At 33.2% G+C, this 20,124-nt stretch overlaps 1 protein-coding gene across 1 annotated transcript; it reads left to right on the top strand.

Annotated features, from left to right (window-relative positions):
• The first annotated feature begins 2,261 nt into the window (after positions 1–2,261).
• LOC114188992 (1,4-alpha-glucan-branching enzyme 3, chloroplastic/amyloplastic) lies at positions 2,262–18,384 on the top strand. Its single transcript, XM_028077687.1, has 21 exons — positions 2,262–2,658; positions 3,442–3,513; positions 3,778–3,842; positions 4,004–4,663; positions 5,442–5,614; positions 5,741–5,830; positions 6,808–6,883; positions 12,403–12,510; positions 12,867–12,957; positions 13,159–13,260; positions 13,574–13,676; positions 14,357–14,494; positions 14,599–14,670; positions 14,753–14,857; positions 15,144–15,221; positions 15,301–15,411; positions 16,027–16,107; positions 16,363–16,467; positions 16,633–16,718; positions 16,815–16,869; positions 17,864–18,384. Exons 1-21 carry the CDS (start codon positions 2,363–2,365, stop codon positions 17,894–17,896), a joined length of 2,700 nt encoding a protein of 899 aa, XP_027933488.1. The 5' UTR covers positions 2,262–2,362; the 3' UTR covers positions 17,897–18,384.
• The last annotated feature ends 1,740 nt before the right edge of the window (positions 18,385–20,124 follow it).

Below are 20,124 nucleotides of genomic sequence, written 5' to 3'. Positions count from 1 at the left end.
TTTCTTGTGGATTATGTTCTGCTTCAAATTTTAATTTGCTAGTACAGAGTGATTCATCTCAATGATCTTGTCCTGAAGCAAGTTCTTTTTCTTTTTGGGTCTGTAGCTAACTGGAGTATAGCTAATAATTGATAATTTTTTAGCTTCGAATTATGTTTTGGAGATCAACTGTGATATTATTTGTACACTTGAATTTCATTACAATGGAGGTTTAAATACCATGTTATAATTTTTTTATTAAATATATGGTATACGTTTCTTAAATTTAATTGGATACAGTCAGTGTAAAGGTTATTTAAAAAAAAAAATCCTTGAATTATGAATTATAATATAATAATAGAGTAATCAACAAACAATTTCTGTTAGAGATAAAAGATTATGTGTTTCAACGAAATTTACGCTTCTAAAGATTGAAAAATATATTCTCTAACGAGCTTTAATTTTTTTTTATTAAGCATTATCAAGTCGTGATTTATGAATGCATTAACAGATATAGTTTAATGATCATAGACTGAGTATTAAGCATATTTATAAGGGAATTCAGTAGCAATTTTTAATGCAGTTATTGTAAAAATTGATGAATGATTCACCAAAAAGACACGGCGAACGAAGAATCTCTTCCAAATTGTCATGTAATACGATGAATCCTGAAAACTACCAAATGTCCTGCAAAGCTTGCTTTATCAAAGAGGTCCAAATGGCTTCCTAAGCAACAATGATTGGAAAGTGCTCAAACATTCAAGTCTACAAAAACATTTAAAAACATTTATGTACGGTATGGGTTGTCGGTCGACTGGTTGTATCAGATTGTTTCAAAGAAGATTTTTGAAAATATGATCAAATGCTCGGCCACTAATTGTGTGAGATTATTTCGAAGAAGATTCTCATATATGTGATCAAATGTTCGATCACTGATTGTGTGAGAGTACTTCAAAGAAGATTTTCATATATGTGATTAAACATCGCTCGAACATGCCGAATAGTTTCTCATAGTGTTTTCAGTTTGATTGTTCATAAAATTTCATCTTGATTCTTTATATAGATTATATGTCAAGATTTTCGGTCCATTAGGTCAAACGACATTCATATTAACCACCTAATAATGTAATTAGCGTAAACAGGTCACTAATCATAATTAAAAAATATGATTGTTGAAATTATAAATATAAGTAAAAAATATGATTGTTAGAATTTTTGTCTCGCACCTTTAACAAATACCTTGATGAACATGAATGCTGAACATGTATACATCCTTTGTGTTGTAGAATGACTTACATAAGTTTATTGTAAAAAATCTACAAGTTTCCCATGTCTACACATGTAAAACTCTCATTGTACAACTATTAATGTAGCAAAACAACACTAGTTGCACAAACCATCTTCATGGCCTAGACGTGTGTGTAATATAAGTCTGTCATCGAAGTTAAATGAGGTTCTTCCTCAATTAATTATGAAGTGATAGTGAGCAAAAATGCATAGTGTAGTAATGTGACTCATCTTGTTGTATGATAAAAAATTACCACTATATTTTTTTATAAGCTTAAAGACAAAATAGATAAGTAAAAAAGTGAATGATATCAAACATACCTACAACATTACAAGATGAAATCTCAGCAAATGGGTAAAAGAACCAAACTGCTTTCTACATATCACAACATATTATATTATTAAATGTCTTCAACAATGTCACGTTTCATTTTATAAATATTATTACATGTTTTTTTTATAAATATGTTTTCATTTTATCAAGAAAATTTCCTCTTTTATATTCACATTTTATAATATCAATTCTACCTTTTACGATATAACTATTTATTAAATTTTTTAAAGTTAATGATTGATTTTATCTCTTTTTTATAAAATTGTTTATTTTTTTTATTTATCAATAATTAATTTCTTTATTCATTTTACTTTATTTTAATAAATATAAATATATTTTATATATTAACTTAATATTATTATACAATTATCATCTACTAACATATTATTATTTATATTTAAAAAATACATAGCGTCATCACGCTTGTATTCGCTGGTATTTAATAATATGTTTCTATAATTTTTTAACTCAATATATTTCTATTAAATATTAAAAATATAGTTTACAATCAATTTTCTAATCACTCTTAACTAAATTTTACTGTATATCACACCTATGAATTCTAGATAGAAGGTAGAAATGTAAATATAATTTTTTCTTCATTTCATATTACTTTTTAAACTGAAAGTCAGAAGATATTCTTTTCTATTTTCCTGAGATTATTGCCAAGTGTGGACTCTAAAACCTCTCTTAAGACCCAGCACAACACTGAACACAGAACATCCTGTGTTCTGTGTTCTTCTTCCTTATCTCAATCAAACAATGTCAGCCCTTTCAATCCCATTCAAATTCTACTTCCCTCCAACCACCGCCACCTCCTTCCCTCCCTCCCAAACCAAACCCCTAAACCTCACTTTCCAACGCAGAACAAGAACACCTACAAAAACGGCATGTGCTGCTTCCGAGAACCCCAAGCAACGCCAAAACCCGAAGAAGAACCGGACAGAGGCCAAAACCGAAACCACAAGTGATGATGTAGAAAAGGGTATTGACCCTGCTGGCTTTCTCGCCAAACGTGGCATTTCCCACAAAGCGTTTGCCCTGTTCCTCCGTGAAAGGCATGAAATTTGGAAAATTTAAAATGAAAGTTGGGCCGTGTTTGGTGGAATTTTTGTTTGATTTTTCTGGGGTGTTTGGTTTTAGTGTTTGTGATGGAAAGTTAGATTTTTTAGGAGTCGGGTGATGACACTCTCTTCACATGGTGTTACACTCACACTCTGCTTCTTAGGCTCTTTTAGTATTAGTGATGGTAAAGTCAGTAGTTTTAATCATTAATGGAAAAAAATTAAGTGTTGATATTTCAGCACATTCATGATTTGTTAGGCGTGTGTTCGTGATATCACATGTTGGTTCTTTTCATGAAGAACTGAGGCTATGTTTGGAGAAAAGTTGGTAGAGTGTATTTAGAAATTGTAATGCTCATCTCCGATTCTAACTCACAAAATAAAACAAAAAGGAACAATTGTTGCTTTGAAAGGAAAAGTTTTTTGGAGCTATCCCAACATACGTTCAAACATACACTGACTTCATTCTTCAATCTGACTTCCTCAGGTAAGAAAAAGTCAAATCCCTTCTTTGGAACATCTTGTTCAGGGTTCCTACAAAAGAATTGGGGAAGTTTGGTTTAAGTAAAGAGGGTAATTGAGACTAAGAATAGTATATGAAGTAAGGCTAAGGTACTTATTTGTTAATTAAATGGGCGAAAAAACTATATTGTTTTTATTTTTGCTGTCCAAGTGAATGAGATGGACATGTTGGACAGCTTTTGTTGCCTCTAGATGGATTGGAAATTTGATGCTTGGCATTATAAGATATAAGATGTTAATTGTTGGATTTTGCAGGTATAAAGTATTGAAGGACATTAAAGATGAAATTTTGAAACGGCACGAAAACTTCATGATTCTAGCTTCCGGGTTAGTTCCATTATAATGTAACTTTAAGCTTGTAATTTGGTACATAATTTTTAATTTTGGTTCTCTCAGCTATGAGCTACATTATTCCGTTTTAGCATCTTAACTTTTATCAATTCCATCGACCATAGTTTTGAAAAATAAATGTGATGTATATTACGTTCCTTATGTGTTCTTGAAATTTGTTGCCATGGAATTATGATATTTGAAGTAGTTGTTAGTAACTTAGTATTAATTATTTTACAAATCTTTGCATGATTGGTCCAGGTTTGAATTATTGGGAATGCATCGTCATCCAGAACATCGTGTTGATTATATGGAATGGGCTCCAGGTTTGACATTATCCCCTATGTTTTTTTTTCTTTTGGGCTCTTTCCAATTCTCAAAATCTTAATGTTGAATGTGTAGTTTAGTTTATCTTGTTAATTTTCAGCTACAACCATTTCTTATTGTGTCCATAGTTTCTTGGTTTTTGACAAGCAAGTAAATGCAGGGGCTCGCTATTGTGCAATTGTTGGTGACTTCAATGATTGGTCACCTACAGAAAATTGTGCAAGAGAGCATTACTTTGGTCATGACGATTATGGATATTGGTTTATCATTCTTCAAGATAAGCTGAGAGAGGGAGAAGAGCCAGATAAATACTATTTTCAAATGTATAACTACGTAGATGATTATGATAAAGGGGATAGTGGTGTCACTGTGGAAGAGCTCTTAAAGAAAGCAAATGAGCAGTACTGGGAACCAGGAGAAAACCGTTACCCAAATAATCGTTATGAAGGGCCAGTTAAGTTATATGAGCAGCTATTTGGTCCTAATGGACCTCAAACCATGGAAGACTTACCAAACATAAAAGATCCAAAAACAAGATACAAAGAATGGGCAGCAGAGCATGGACCTTCCCGTACTGCTGCAATGGACAGTGGCAAGGAGTATGACATATATAATGTTATAGTTGATCCTGAATGGCACGAGAAAATTCGTGCACTCAAACCTCCTATAGCATACTGGTTTGAGACACGTAAAGGTAGGAAGGCTTGGATGAAAAAGTATAGTCCTGCCATTCCTCATGGTAGCAAGTACAGAGTCTACTTCAACACTCCTAATGGACCATTGGAGAGGGTGCCTGCTTGGGCTACATATGTGCAGCCAGGTAAATCTTATCTGGATTCTTGGAAGTAATTTAATTGTCTGTGAATATAAACTAGAATTATATTTGGTCATGTGTAGTATCTTATGGTTGTTTCTTTTGTAAAGATCTACCTACATATTAACTAAAACACACCTTGGACCTGGAAGATATGTTCAGGTCTTCCTTGACGTGGGAATTTTTTATGTTGAGTATAAAAGTTATACCTCATAACAACAAAATCCTTGTCCCAGTAGGTGATCAAATGTATGCCCTTGAAAGAAATTCATATATTATCACCATTTCCTTATTATTAACTTTATGTTCATTATCCTATGTTATATAGTACTCCTTTTTCAATTAATGCCAATTTTGGGGTTTGAATAGAACTTAAAAACTGAGTCTATGTTCAGTTTTATGAAAAGCCAATAAATGCAGAATGCTATACCCAAATACATAAAAAAGAAGAAAAAGGTATGATTGCCTGGATTTGTTTGAACAAGCTTTTCTATTTGTACTTATAGAGAGAAATATAAGAAAAAAATGAAATAAGCTTTTTCATAATTGTATGCATATTGATTCAAGTTCTCCCACATAATGTTTCTAAATTTTTATTTGTAACTTTTGTATAAACTAATTTTAGCTTATGGAGAAACTTCTTTTTTTCTTAAAGTTTTTCCTTGAAGTGCTTATGGAAAAATTTGTCTGGAACCTTGGTCACTTTCTTTTTGGAAGATGGAGATGGGGTCCTTTGATTTATGTTATAAGAATGTATCAATGATGCTGATTTAATGCATTGAAGAGGTTGATGGGAGGCAAGCTTATGCAATTCACTGGGAACCACCCCCTGAGCAAGCATACAAGTGGAAAAATAGAAGTCCGAAAGTACCAAAATCCCTGCGGATATATGAAGCTCATGTTGGAATTAGTGGTTCTGAACCAAAAATATCCTCATTCAGTGATTTCACAGACAAGGTTTTCCCCCATTTCTTTTGTTGGAATTTATAATTATTCCATTATGCATATCTTCGATGACTATATTTGTAATTGACTCCATTGATTTTTTATTGTTGCAATACATTCTCAATAAAAAAAATGCAGGTTCTTCCTTACATTAAGGAAGCTGGATACAATGCCATCCAGCTGATTGGAATTGTTGAACATAAGGATTATTTTACTGTTGGTTACAGAGTAAGTTAATGCTGTAATTCTTACTTATTTTTCTCATGGTAATTGTATAGTGATTAAGATTCTTTTAAAGTTTCTCAAGTTACTATTGTGGATATTTAGTGTCATGGGTTCAAACATGCATGCGACACTTCTATTATAGGTTAACTACTTTTGAATTAGGAGAATACAGGGAATTATTTAATAAATCTATGAAGTTAAGTGCTATTAAATAGGCTTATTTGTATTTTGGTCCCTAAATTTTCTTTATGCAATTTTGATCCTTTAATTTTAATTATTTGTAACTGTTCAATTACCAGCGACCTTCTATTACTTAAGACATGACACAATGAAATTGGGATTTAACGTGTGATACTGGTGGGTTCTTTACAGGATTGAGAAAGGTAACAACTTAGAGAGTTGTTATTTAATGTAAGTTGATTTAAAACTAAAATTTGAAGAGAGTTATGGAAAATTATTTAAGTGACAAAAATTGTGTAAAAGGAAACCCAGGGACCAAAGTTATGGATAATTAATAATTAAGGGACTAAAATGGTTGAAAAATAATTTTAGGGATCAAATTTGCAGATTTTGTAAAATAGAGATCAAAACTACAATTAAGTCTATGAAACATTAATATACGACAAAGTTGTTAGTAATTGATGATGTTGGAAGTCCCACATCGACTAGAGATAAGACAATTTCCTAATATATAAGTGAGGTGCAAACCTCACTTTACAAGCCGGTTTTGTGAGATTGAGTTAGGCTTAAAACCCACTTCTAACGGATGCCATTTTGACAGACAAGATTGTAGTAACTTATGTGTATGAATTTTACAAAAGGCATACATGCTTTATCTTTTAAGTCTTGACACTTACACAAACTATGTGCACACCTCGTACATGCTGGCATGCTGCTTATAGCTGTTTATAAGTTTTGTTAGAATTTTATTGCCACTCTAACCTTTAGTGACATGCTCAAACATTGATCCGATGGTGCAGGTTACAAATTATTTTGCTGTTAGTAGCCGATATGGTACTCCTGAGGACTTCAAGCGATTAGTTGATGAGGCCCATGGTAAGCATTTTTATGCAGTACTGGTTTTCTTTTTATTGCTTGAACTGACCATGTTGATTTTTAAGGTATTAATAAGTTCTTTGCTCTTAGAAGTGTGTTTTGGCCATTCTGACAAAAGGAAACTTTAGTGAGCTGAAATGTGTTAAGATGCTGATCTAAGTTGATATGTCCTTTGAATTCAGTTATGTCTTTTTTTTTTTTTGTTTTGTGCATAAAACAATAATTCACTTTGAAAGGGGACACAAACGCAGGTGGATCAGTAATCCTCCTTAATGAAGAAAATAAAAAGAGGAAGGAAAGAAAATATTAACTCAAAAGGATTGCTCTTTCCTTGATAAATCCAACCTAGCAAAATCCTTAAAGTTGTTGGTATAGAAATGTGTTGATGCTTATATGGGATTTAGAAAGCTTGAGAAACAGAATATTTGGAGAATGAGAATGCTTTATTTTTTAGTCAAATGCATATATTACATAGATTACGCGAGATTTGTACATTATCCTCTTTATATAGACTTAGTAGAGACTGTTTCCTAGGCTAATATTAAATGACTGGAACTACGTTGACACTAATACCAATGAACACTAAATGCATTTTAACATGAGATACTTGAGCATACTGTTAGATATAGTTTGATATTATTAAGATATTGTTAGATATTGATAACCACAATATCAAACAATATCTTCTATTTAATCTTTTTATTTTCAGTTACTCTTTTTACTTGTACCTCTCTCTATTATAAATAGATTACTTTATGTGTGGTTTATACACAAGGGAGATTAATCTCAATCCCTATCTTCTTTACTCTATGTGTGGTTTATACACAAGGGAGATTAATCTCAATCCCTATCTTCTTTATTCTCAACATGGTATCTAGAGCTTAAGGTTTTTTTTTTCCGCTATCGTTGCCTCCACCTCTGCCGCCACCGCTGCTGCTGCCACCGGAGCCGCCGGCGCCACTGCCGGCGCCGCCGCCGGAGTAGTCGCCGGAGCCGTCACCGGAGCCGCTGCCGGAGCCGTCGCCGGAGCCGCTGCCGGAGCCGTCGCCGGAGTCGCCACCACCGTTGTCGTCGCCGGAGTGTTAGTTCCGACCGGCGACCATACAGTTTTGATCATCCCTCACGCGCCATTCGAAGCCGCATTCGAAGCCGCGTGTCTTCCAGTTCCTCTATGGCGTCTTCCGCTGCCTCTTTCCGTTCTGAACTTTCTTCTGTTTCATCCGATATACTTGTTATGTACAACAAATTTCTCAAATGGTATAAGGATCAACAGTTTTCTAGTTCCACTGCATCTGTTGCTCACACAGGTACATCTTTTGTTGGTCTGACTCAATCTTTTTCTCCTGGTCCTTGGGTTTTTGATTCAGGAGCAACTGATCATATTACTGGTAACAAATCTTTGTTCTCTTCTTTATCCTCTACTAATCCTTTACCTTCTGTTACACTCGCTGATGGTTCTAGAGTCTCATCTCATGGTGTTGGCACTGTTAAACTTTTTCCTGCTTTAACCATTGATAATGTTCTTTATGTCCCTGGGTCTCCTTTTAACCTGTTGTCCATCAGTCGCCTAACTCGTTCTCTTGATTGTGTTGTTTCTTTTACCAACAATTCTGTCTGTTTACAGGATCGGAGTTCGAAGCAGGTGATTGGCACAGGATATGAGTCTCATGGTCTTTATCATCTTCGTCCCTCTACACACATTGGTGCAGTTATGGAGTCTCCCTCTCTTATTCATGCTCAGTTTGGTCATCCAAGCCTTGCCAAGTTACAACAGCTTGTCCCTGCCTTGTCCAAGTTGTCTCGTTTGGATTGTGAGTCGTGTCAATTAGGCAAGCATACTCGTACTTCTTTTCCTCGTAGTGTCACACGTGATGCTTCGTCCCCTTTTGCCTTGGTTCACTCTGACATTTGGGGTCCTAGCCGCGTTAAGTCTACTTTAGGTTTTCAATACTTTGTTACTTTCATTGATGATTACTCCAGATGCACTTGGTTATTTCTAATGAAACATCGTTCGGAATTATTTCATATCTTTCAATCTTTTTTTAATGAAATTAAAACTCAGTTTGGTGTTTCTATTAGAGTTTTGCGTAGTGATAATGGCCGTGAATATCTTTCTCATTCTTTCAAACAATTTATGGCTTCTCACGGCATTCTGCATCAAACTTCTTGTGCTTATACCCCTCAACAAAATGGTGTAGCTGAACGTAAAAATAGACATCTTATGGAAACCACTCGCACTCTTTTAATTCATGGCGAGGTTCCTGAACATTTCTGGGGTGATGCCATTCTTACTGCCTGTTATCTCATTAATTGTATGCCTTCTTCGGTTTTAAAGAATAACATACCTCACTCCATTTTATTCCCTCATGAACCTCTTCATCCCTTACCTTTAAGAGTTTTCGGGTCTACATGTTTTGTTCATAATTTTAGTCCTGGTCTTGACAAGCTTTCTCCTAGATCACATAAGTGTGTTTTCTTAGGGTTTACAAGATCACAAAGAAGATACAAATGTTTTTCTCCTTTTCTTAACCGTTATTTTGTGTCTGCAAATGTCACCTTTAATGTGTTCTCCCTTTATTTTAAGAGTCAATCTTCACCTCTGACTCCATCCAATCCTGACAACTCTTCTAATACCTTTAACGTTCCTATTGTTTGTGACCCTCTTACTGTGTCTTCTTCACCCTCGGTTCCTGCTCCACAATCACCTACTCCTCCACCACCTCTTCAGGTTTATAGTCGCCGTAATCGATCACAACCACCACCATGTGACTCCACTCCAGTGCCAACTACTCTGTCTCCTCCGGCTCTGACACCTGAGTCTGACCTTCCCATTGCCCTCCGAAAAGGTATGCGTTCTACCCGTAATCCCTCTCCCCATTATATTGCTTTGAGTTATCATCGCTTGTCATTACCTTTTTATACATGTCTTTCCTCTCTTTCTTCTGTGACCATTCCAAAAACTGTCCGTGACGCTTTAGCCCATCCTGGTTGGCGTCAGGCCATGGCAGATGAATTAAGTGCTCTTCATAATAGTGGAACTTGGGAACTGGTCCCGTTGCCGTCTGGGAAATCTGTTGTTGGTTGCAGGTGGGTGTTTGCTATCAAAGTTGGACCTGATGGTACTATTGATCGCCTCAAAGCTCGTCTTGTAGCCAAAGGTTATACTCAAATTTTTGGGTTGGATTATGGAGATACTTTTTCCCCCGTGGCAAAGATGGCTTCTGTTCGTTTATTTATCGCCATGGCCGCTCTTAAACAATGGCCTCTTTATCAACTGATGTTAAGAATGCTTTCCTCAATGGTGATTTGCAAGAGGAAATTTATATGGAGCAACCTCCTGGGTTTGTTGCTCAGGGGGAGTCTTCTGGGATGGTATGTCGTCTTCGCAAATCACTATATGGCCTAAAACAATCTCCTAGGGCCTGGTTTGGAAAGTTTAGCAATGTTGTTCAACAATTTGGTATGACTCGGTGTGAAACAGATCATTCTGTTTTTTATCAACACTCGAGTGCTGGATGTGTTTACTTGATAGTATATGTTGATGACATCGTTCTTACAGGGAGTAACAACCATGGCATCTCTCAGTTGAAACAACATATCTGTCACCATTTTCAGACCAAAGATCTTGGCAAACTCAGATATTTCTTGGGTATTGAGGTGGCACAGTCCAATGATGGTATTGTTATATCTCAAAGAAAGTATGCCATGGATATTCTGGAGGAAACTGGATTGATGAGTTCAAAGTCTGTTGATACACCCATGGATCCCAATACTAAACTTCTACCAAATCAGGGGGAGCCTATATCTGATCCTGAGCAGTATAGACGATTGGTTGGGAAATTGAATTATCTTACCGTTACTCGTCCTGACATTTCCTTTGCAGTCAGTGTGGTAAGCCAATTTCTTAATTCTCCATGTGAAGATCATTGGAATGCAGTCATTCGCATCTTGAAGTATATTAAAAAATCTCCTGGAAAAGGATTGTTATATGGTTCTAATAACCATACAAGAGTTGTTTGCTATTCAGATGCTGATTGGACAGGATCTCCTTCTGATAGAAGATCTACATCTAGGTATTGTGTCTCCATTGGTGGTAACTTGATCTCGTGGAAAAGTAAGAAACAGAGTATTGTAGCAAGATCTAGTGCAGAAGCAGAATATAGAGCTATGGCCTCAGCTGCCTGTGAACTTGTTTGGCTCAAGCAATTGCTTCAAGAGTTACAATTTGGAGATATTACTCAAATGACACTTGTATGTGACAATCAGGCTGCCCTTCATATTAGCTCTAATCCTGTCTTTCATGAGAGGACTAAACACATTGAGATTGATTGTCATTTCGTTCGGGAAAAGGTTATGTCTGGAGACATCAAGACTGAGTTTGTTAACTCAAGTGATCAGTTAGCAGATATTTTTACGAAGTCTTTACGGGGGCCTAGAATTGATTATATTTGTAACAAGCTTGGCACATATGATTTGTATGCTCCAGCTTGAGGGGGAGTGTTAAATATAGTTTGATATTATTAAGATATTGTTAGATATTGATAACCACAATATCAAACAATATCTTCTATTTAATCTTTTTATTTTCAGTTACTCTTTTTACTTGTACCTCTCTCTATTATAAATAGATTACCCTATGTGTGGTTTATACACAAGGGAGATTAATCTCAATCCCTATCTTCTTTATTCTCAACATATACTATTTTTTCAAATTCCAGAATGGTCTGAAGATTATATGGATTGGAAGAGAGAAATATATATTAAATGCACGTATAACGGCGTTCAATTATCCGAAAGAGAGTTTCTGCAAAAATGGCTAACAGATGGGATTCAGATAAAAATATTATTTCCTTTTCGTCTAAAACCTTGGCATAAATCTAAAATACGATGTAATGAAAACAAAAAAAATTCAAAGAAAAAAAAGAACTTTTGTTTTTTAACAATTTGGGGGATGGAAGTTGAATTGCCTTTTTCTAGTTCCACGAAAAATCCACTTTCCTTTTTCGACCCCATTTTAAAAGAACTAAAAAAAAAAAAGAAAAAATTTGAATTTTTCACTTTTCTAGTTCTAAAAGTTTTAAGTGAAAAATTCAAACTGTTTAAAATCGTGTGTGAAATAGCACAATATCAGGCATTTTTAACATCCTGTACACCCCCAAAACCTTTATAGTGAGTATAGTTTAATCTTAATTGTTAACATTAAAATTTGGATATAGAAAGAGTGTTTAATTATTTTCCTTCAATACTGTTAGAGATCCCATATCGATTAGAAACAAAACAATAGAAGGATAAGCTTCACTTGAGACCATCGGGCTAACTGGATATTTGTCTAAATTAAAAGAAGACAAGAAACAAAAGCAAGGTAAACCATATATGGTAACTGCACCAGTATATATGTTTCCTGATTTTGCAGTAAAGGCTATAACTATAAAAAATGTATAATATATAATGACAAAAGTCTCTTCTTTGTCTTTGTTGTGCAATAGACTATTTTTCTAACTCTGCCTTTAACTGCACAGGACTAGGGCTGCTCGTCTTCTTAGAAATTATCCATTCATATGCAGCAGCAGATGAGATGGTCGGATTATCATTGTTTGATGGATCAAATGACTGTTTTTTTCGTACTGGTACCTGTTCATACTGTTGAAACCTCTTCATTTAGTCACATGCAAGTTTTTCCCTTGTTACTCTCTGTTATATGAGGAATGATGCTTCCTCTGTTATATGATGTCAATTATTGATATATTAAATTTCATCTCTACTTTTTAAATTCTTTTAGATGACTACAGTAAAACTGTTAACAGAGTAGGCGTAGCCATGCTATTTGGACAAATGTTTTTGTTGTCAGATGAGATAGTTTTATATGTTTCCTGTGTATGATATTTTCTTTTGGTTCCTTACTAAGAGGACATTGTATTAATTTTTACTATCATTTCAATACCTGTAAATACCACTTTTGATTTCACCTTTCATTGTTGATTAGGAAAACGAGGGCAACACAAATTTTGGGGAACCAGAATGTTCAAATATGGCGACCCTGATGTTCTGCATTTCCTTGTATCAAACTTGAACTGGTATATGCAATTGCAAAGTCAGTGTTGTAGAGTACACTTGTAGTTTTTTCTTTAAGCCATTGTCTTTTCTACCTGATTGATTTATTAGTTAATTATTTTATACAGAACTTTATTTATTTTATAATTCTTTTTTGTTTATTATTTTTTATTGCTTCATCATTTGACATATGCTAAATTACTCATGAACTGATATTTGAACAGGTGGATTGTAGAGTATCAGATTGATGGTTTACAGTTCCATTCAGTTTCATCTATGTTGTACACTCACAATGGTTTTGCTTCTTTTACTGGAGACTTGGAGGAGTAAGGCCTTTTCAAACGTTATTGCTTCTTATGGATAAATATACCTGAGTTTAGTAGTTTCTTACAAAGATATTTTAGTTCCAAGACGTTGCCTGAATCCCAATCCTGTTTCTGAAGGCATTTATATTGTACTTTTATTCTTTAAAGTTTCTTGTATGGTTGTCAATTTTTTGTTTGTTTCTCCTTGTTGTAATACAACTTGACATTTTGCAGAATGTCAAGTCAACTGATTTGTATTACTCAGATTGGTTTTAAAATATGATAAGTAATGACATTAAAAATTGTATTGATTACAAACGTTAGTTTCATTCAGGTATTGCAACCAATATGTTGACAAGGATGCGCAAGTATATCTTATCCTAGCCAATGAGATACTGCATTATCTTCACCCAAATATTGTCACAATAGCGGAGGATGTAAGTATTTTTGTTCTTTTCATTTACTTACAATTTTGGATGCTTTTGTATACCTATGTGCGTCACAATTCTTAAGAGTGAAAAAAAAGTAGGCATCTATTGTTGAATTGGAACTATGTGCATGCTTCCAAAATGCTAGCTAGTTGGGTTTCTCATATGATCAAAAGCAAGATAGAGTGACTAGAAGGCATGAAGGAAGACTAAACTGAACTTTGGAGTAACTAGTGTAAGAGACTTTATTCTAAATGGGTTTGCAAAAGAAAATGGTTTTTCATATATGTCACTCATATTATTTAATCTATGTTTTTGGCCCCACCTAGTTATGAGAAGGCTTAGTTTTCAGGTTAAAAAGGCTCATAAAGTAGGCTAACCTGTTAAAAAGATGAACATTTGTCATGATTCAAAAAGATGAACATTTCTCTTCCTTTTTCTCTGGGGTGGAGGGGGTTCTGAAAACGTGCTTTGTTAATTATTTAATGTATCTTCTTAACGTGTACATGATGATTTGCATTTATTCATTGATCTCCTCTTGTTTCTTTATTGATATGCATTTGTTCCTCTAGTTTCCTGTGCCTGCATGTTTTGAGGTGCATATTTTTGAGAGCTAAGCAGTCATTATCCCGAGATCATCACATTGCTTTGTATAATATAATATAATGTTTGTATCCATTATCGTTCAGGCAACATTTTACCCGGGATTATGTGAGCCAACTTCTCAAGGTGGATTAGGATTTGATTACTATGTCAACCTTTCCGTGCCTTATATGTGGTCAACTTTTCTTGAGAGTGTACCTGATCATGAATGGAATATGACTAAGGTTGTACACTTGAGCATAATTTATCATTCTTTCATCAAATGAAATGTTTTGGTTGGTCATGTTCTTTTATTAAATTCTAGTTGTTGCTACCTCTAATGTTGTAGATTGTTAATACATTAGTTTCAAATAAAGAATATGCGGATAAGATGCTTATGTACGCTGAAAATCACAACCAGGTAACTCACATTTTCAATTTCTAGAACTATGAGCTTTATTTCTTTATATTGTTTTAAGCCTAATTCTTTTTTCTTCTGCCAGTCCATATCTGGAAGGCGATCATTTGCAGAAATATTGTTCGGCGAAATAGATGAGAATTCAGATCACTATAAGGAATCTTTATTGAGGGGAACTTCGCTGCATAAAGTATGCTGTTCACTATCCTCTAAATTTACTATTTAGAATTGTAAACAAGGATTTTGAAATTGAAAATAAAATTGTTTCCGGCCTGTTTGTTAGAACATTTGTAAATAAGCGGTAGGTTTGCATAAATATTCTGGAGGTCCTGTTTCTAATTTTTTTTTTTTCCCAAATTTATGTCCTTTTCTATATTAGAAGTGACTTGTTTCTGGTAGATATGTATCATGTGTGGTGACTTTTCCTATACTTTTATCATTCTTTGTCTTTATTAATTTTCTTCACTTTTGGTTAGATGATCAAATTGATCACGTCAACAATTGGTGGCCGTGCTTATTTGAACTTCATGGGTAATGAATTTGGGCATCCAAAGGTGAGAATTACTCATTATATATGGACATATACGTCTTGTTTGTGACCATGATAATATATTGATGTTTTTCCTTCGTCAGAGAGTTGAATTTCCATCATCAAGCAACAACAACTCATATCTGCTTGCCAATCGTTGTTGGGATCTTTTGGCCAAAGATGGAGTTCACCGTGATTTATTTTCTTTTGATAAGGTAATCTAATAATCTCTTGCTATAAAAGTTATAGAATTGTGTATGTTCTGAATGTATTGTATGTCTAATGTAGACCACACAATATGTATTTATACTATTGAAGAGAACCAATTACAACAAAGACACCAAATAATTAGGAATCAATCATACTACTTTTTGAGATTATGTAACGGTTGATCTCCAAGAAATCTGTAACAGCTGATTATATTCTAACAAAAGTGTTCTTGGAAGGTAATTGGAATATTGAATTGGTCTAATCTGAACTGCATCAATATGAATGGATAGAGTTTGCAAATAATTTTTTATTCATAAACAGTATAAACTGCTAGTGTTGTGTTTTATGCACTATTCCAAAAGGAAAAAGTCCACATGAGCTTGAGGTGTGAGATTGGACACCATAGGCACAACACAACACAATCTGCTGATTTCCCCTCCCCCTCCTTTCACGTGCGATAATGGGTTCTCAAGATCTTTTTACCACCACTTTTATTTGTTTATTTATTTTCATTAATATTTTTATTTTTGTATCTTTATCCGATGGACTTTACTAATGTGACTGTTAACTTATAATATTATGGCTTACTTGCTAATGCTAAGCAATGAAATTATTTCTAGGACATGATGAAGCTGGATGAAAATCAGAGAGTGCTCTCACGAGGTTTTCCAAACATTCACCATGTGAATGATAGTTCAATGGTATATTGATTTTTTTTCATTCCTTTCCCTTTAGGATAATTAGTGACTAGTTTTCATCTTCATTACTTTCTGGCATGTTTAGTGACAGTTCAATTGTATATGTTCTTTTCTTCATTTGTGTATGATGTTTTCTTCTGTTTATATATGCAAACCAATGGCGTATTTGTGCTATATATTTATGTTGTTAATATCATACCAAGCGAACTTGTGTCAATGTTATGTATGTGGTAAAGTATTCCCTACCATTATTTGCAGGTCATATCTTACATCAGAGGTCCTCTTGTCTTTATTTTCAATTTTCATCCAACAGAGTCCTACGACAGTTATAGCATAGGTGTAGAAGAAGCTGGGGAGTATCAAGTAAGTTTCATTTCATTGTGAAATTTGTAAACTTGTTTTTGTTTTTATCCATGCATTGCTATCTTTGCATATTTTAATCTCTCTGTAGGCCAAACTTCTTAATCATTTTACTTCAGACCTTCCAAAGGGAGAACTAATTTTTGTTGCCACTTTTTGATGGTGCAGATTATTATGAACACTGATGAAATAAAGTATGGCGGTCAAGGAAAACTTAATGAGAACCAGTATTATCTGAAAACTATCAGCAAAAGGTACTCATGCTCTTTGAAACTCTTGCTTTTCATCTTTTCGCCTTTTTAAGGATAATTATCTTTAATGTGTGCAACCAATTCATTGACTATTGACAGAGTTGATGGCCTTCGAAACTGCTTAGAGTTGTCACTACCCAGCAGAACTGCTCAGGTTGATCATTTTGTTGTTACATTTTAGTTTATTCCCAAGGACCATTTACTTATCATAGTTATGCAACCAAATAATTGAAATCTATCTAAGTTGAAGTCATTTTTTCTAAGTTCTCATTAGCCACTACTTGGTCTCATTGGCTATCACCAATAAGAAAAAAGAAGAGAGAAACTAATCACATCTGATATTGTTCAACACTATCCTTTTTGGATTTCATTATTGTTCTCTTTTGATGTGTGGATTCATACCATCACCTTTTTGAAATTTCAGTTCGGTATCTTCTCAAATGTCTGAGGAAAATTATGAGGAATGAATTTTTCTTACAATCTTAGAATATAATATTCCTTGAAATTTTCCCCTACAACATGGCCACAATTGTGATCCCAAAAGCCTAGTCATTTTATCTGTATATAGATATGGTTCAAAGTGATGTGATTTCTGAAACTGTGGATATAATAGGGCATTAATTAAATTTTAAGATCTTATAGGGGTAATATGTTGAAGCAAAAAATGAAAAATAACCGTGTTGTTTGGATAATAGAACCATATCTACCTTTCAGCACAGAATTTCTTTAGCACTTGTTTTAATAAATATCCAACTCTACATACAGGGACTTTCATTCCTTTCCAATTTATTAAAATCTATTAGTTTTTATAAATATAAACTGTACTACCTCTGCTCTCATTTATATGCAACAACAAAACACCTTTTTTATAAAAATCAAATTGTATTGTAACTATATTTACTTCATTTAATGTTATTTTTTCTGCAGTACTCTAACTTTAATTAATGTTATTAGTTGTAGTGCTTTTTGTTTCAGAGAAGGTCGTTTTAGGAAGAATATAGGAGATTAGTAATAGCAAATAATTACTTCTGTTGGACCTAAAGTTTAAACTATGGTAGCTTTATCCTTGAGCATGAATATGCATATCTTTGTATTGACTATCTGTGTTTGAAACTTGACAGTACTGAGCATAACTTTATACCTTTCAGGTTTACAAATTAAGGCGAATTTTGAGAATATAAACACATTGCATCTGTGGAGTAACTTTTACTGAGCACAAGGATTTTCTGACATTTTACCATGGAATGCTCTTTGGTATGTCTATCAACATAAGAAAAGTATAAGATTAAATATGACCCTTTTAGCATACATATGCAGATGTCAATTGAAAGGGTTAAGGGCTAATCTCTCTAAGGTTAACACAACTGGTTTGTGGATTATACTATAATCCATGGGAAAGCTTTCAGGCAATGGATTCTAAGTTTATAAAGATGCAAGATGTTGCAAAAATGAAATATGAAACTTCATGTTGTAATCACATAAACCTAGGATCATGCTTGTAAACCATACTGATTCATGTGCTAGGTTCTGTGTACTTGAGGCTTATGAGGTGGTTTTCAAGAGGAGGAATTTGTAATAGGATTTTTGCAACATTATATTCATAAAGGAAAGGATAGTGATTGTAGAGTGCATTAGTTATATCTCAAATTACAGTTATATCTTATTTGTCTCTGTTTTTCAGTCTACTCATGTCATAGAAATATGTGAATTTCCAGATTAGAAGAACTATTATGAGTAAAAATCGACCTTAAAATTATGTTAAGATGTACAGTTGTAAAAAAAAAGTGATACAATAATATTATTCAACTTTTCATTAATTGATGTTTTGTCTATATGATTAGATTATTAATGAAAATATTATATATCTTTCTTTTTTCTTGTAACTGAGTTTCATACTTAATGTTACACAATATAACCCTCTAGCTATCCCGATCCTGTAAGAGTATCATCTCATAACTATAGTATATCATAATCATTACTAAAACTAAGAAATTATGAGTATATATTTCAACTTCATTAATATCTGTTATTATTATATGTATATTGTTGTTTGAACTAAAAGTTTCAACTTAAACTAAAATTCCCGATGAAAAGAAAAAGAATTGACTCATCAATATTCTGGTTTAAACAAAATTTCATTGTTTAAGTGAAAAATGATTTAGACACAAGAGATTTACTTTATTCTCTTTTTTGCTGAGTGATAATTTGTCACCTTAAATAAAATCATGCAAAAGTTGGTTGAAAAGGAAAATTATTAAACATTTTTTATTAAATTATTTCATTTACATTAAAAAAATACAAAAAAAATGTGTGTTTTCATAATTTCAATATGCAATTCTAGTCTTCAAATTATTCTTCTTGTTATAAGAAATAAATAATGATTAAAAAAGATAAAATAGTATTTTAAAATCACAAAATATAGATTATAGATCATACAAGTTTAAACTATTAAGAAAATAAATAAAAAGTTTATTTGAATAAACCCAAAATGGAAAAAACAAGAATAACAAAATCGAGAGATATATTGTTCCTACAGGAGCACTATTTATGGAGCCGAAATAATGTCTTACTACGATTTTTGAACTTCTAGTGAATTCTTATACTTCTGGTCTGGACCACTCACTAAAGTATTTGTCTTCTTTCTAACACCAGTGGGGGTGTACATGCAAAAGAGACTTCAATACTCAAGTCAACATAGTACTTTTCTCAAGTCAAATATCAAATTAATGATTAATGAATGCTTACATTTATCTGCAGGTTCTAATTGTATTTATAATCATTATTTGACCTTTGACTTACCTTAATTACTCTTATTGGAAATCGGTGAATATTTGCCGGAAAGCAATGTCTGTAATATACAATGCAGTTTTCATTTCTAAGTTAAATATATGCAAAATATGTGGTGCAGATGTAGACCTAAGTGATGAATCATAGTAATTACATTGAAATTACATGTAGTGTCCCAAATGAATGTCAGAGTAGTTGTCACACACATATGTGTGTGTGAGGATTTATGTGCAAATAAGTGAGAAGTTACAAATGACTTTTTGTACAAATTTATCAAAAAACTAAAATTATACAGGAACCATGTTACATGTAGTTAGTATGGACCATAGTAATTAGATTGAAGTGGTTTTGAATCCAAACTATTAAATTATCTTGCCTACTGTCTCAAATAAATGACATAGCATCTGTCACATATGTGGATAATTATGTGCAAATGAGTGAAAATTTGTGATGAACTTTTTGTACAAATTTATGGAAAGATAATATTTCATATATATATATATATATATATATATATATATATATATATATATATATTATGTTATCATTCATATTATATATTGAACATCAAATGTATAAAACAATAATATATTTTTATTTAAATAAATTTATAAATTAAAAT

This window comes from Vigna unguiculata, chromosome 6, assembly GCF_004118075.2.
Source record: "Vigna unguiculata cultivar IT97K-499-35 chromosome 6, ASM411807v1, whole genome shotgun sequence".
Taxonomy (NCBI): domain Eukaryota; kingdom Viridiplantae; phylum Streptophyta; class Magnoliopsida; order Fabales; family Fabaceae; genus Vigna; species Vigna unguiculata.
Note: the sequence above shows the minus strand (reverse complement) of the source record. Positions and strands in the feature narration are given on the sequence as shown.

What these genes read in the sequence shown, in the direction of transcription:
- LOC114188992 (XM_028077687.1), top strand. Translation starts at nt 2,363, where the DNA reads ATGTCAGCCCTTTCAATCCCATTCAAATTCTACTTCCCTCCAACCACC. An exon ending in TTGTCACAATAGCGGAGGAT is followed by an intron (nt 13,677 to 14,356) that starts GTAAGTATTTTT and finishes ATTATCGTTCAG; the next exon opens with GCAACATTTTACCCGGGATT. An exon ending in ATGAATTTGGGCATCCAAAG is followed by an intron (nt 15,222 to 15,300) that starts GTGAGAATTACT and finishes TTCCTTCGTCAG; the next exon opens with AGAGTTGAATTTCCATCATC.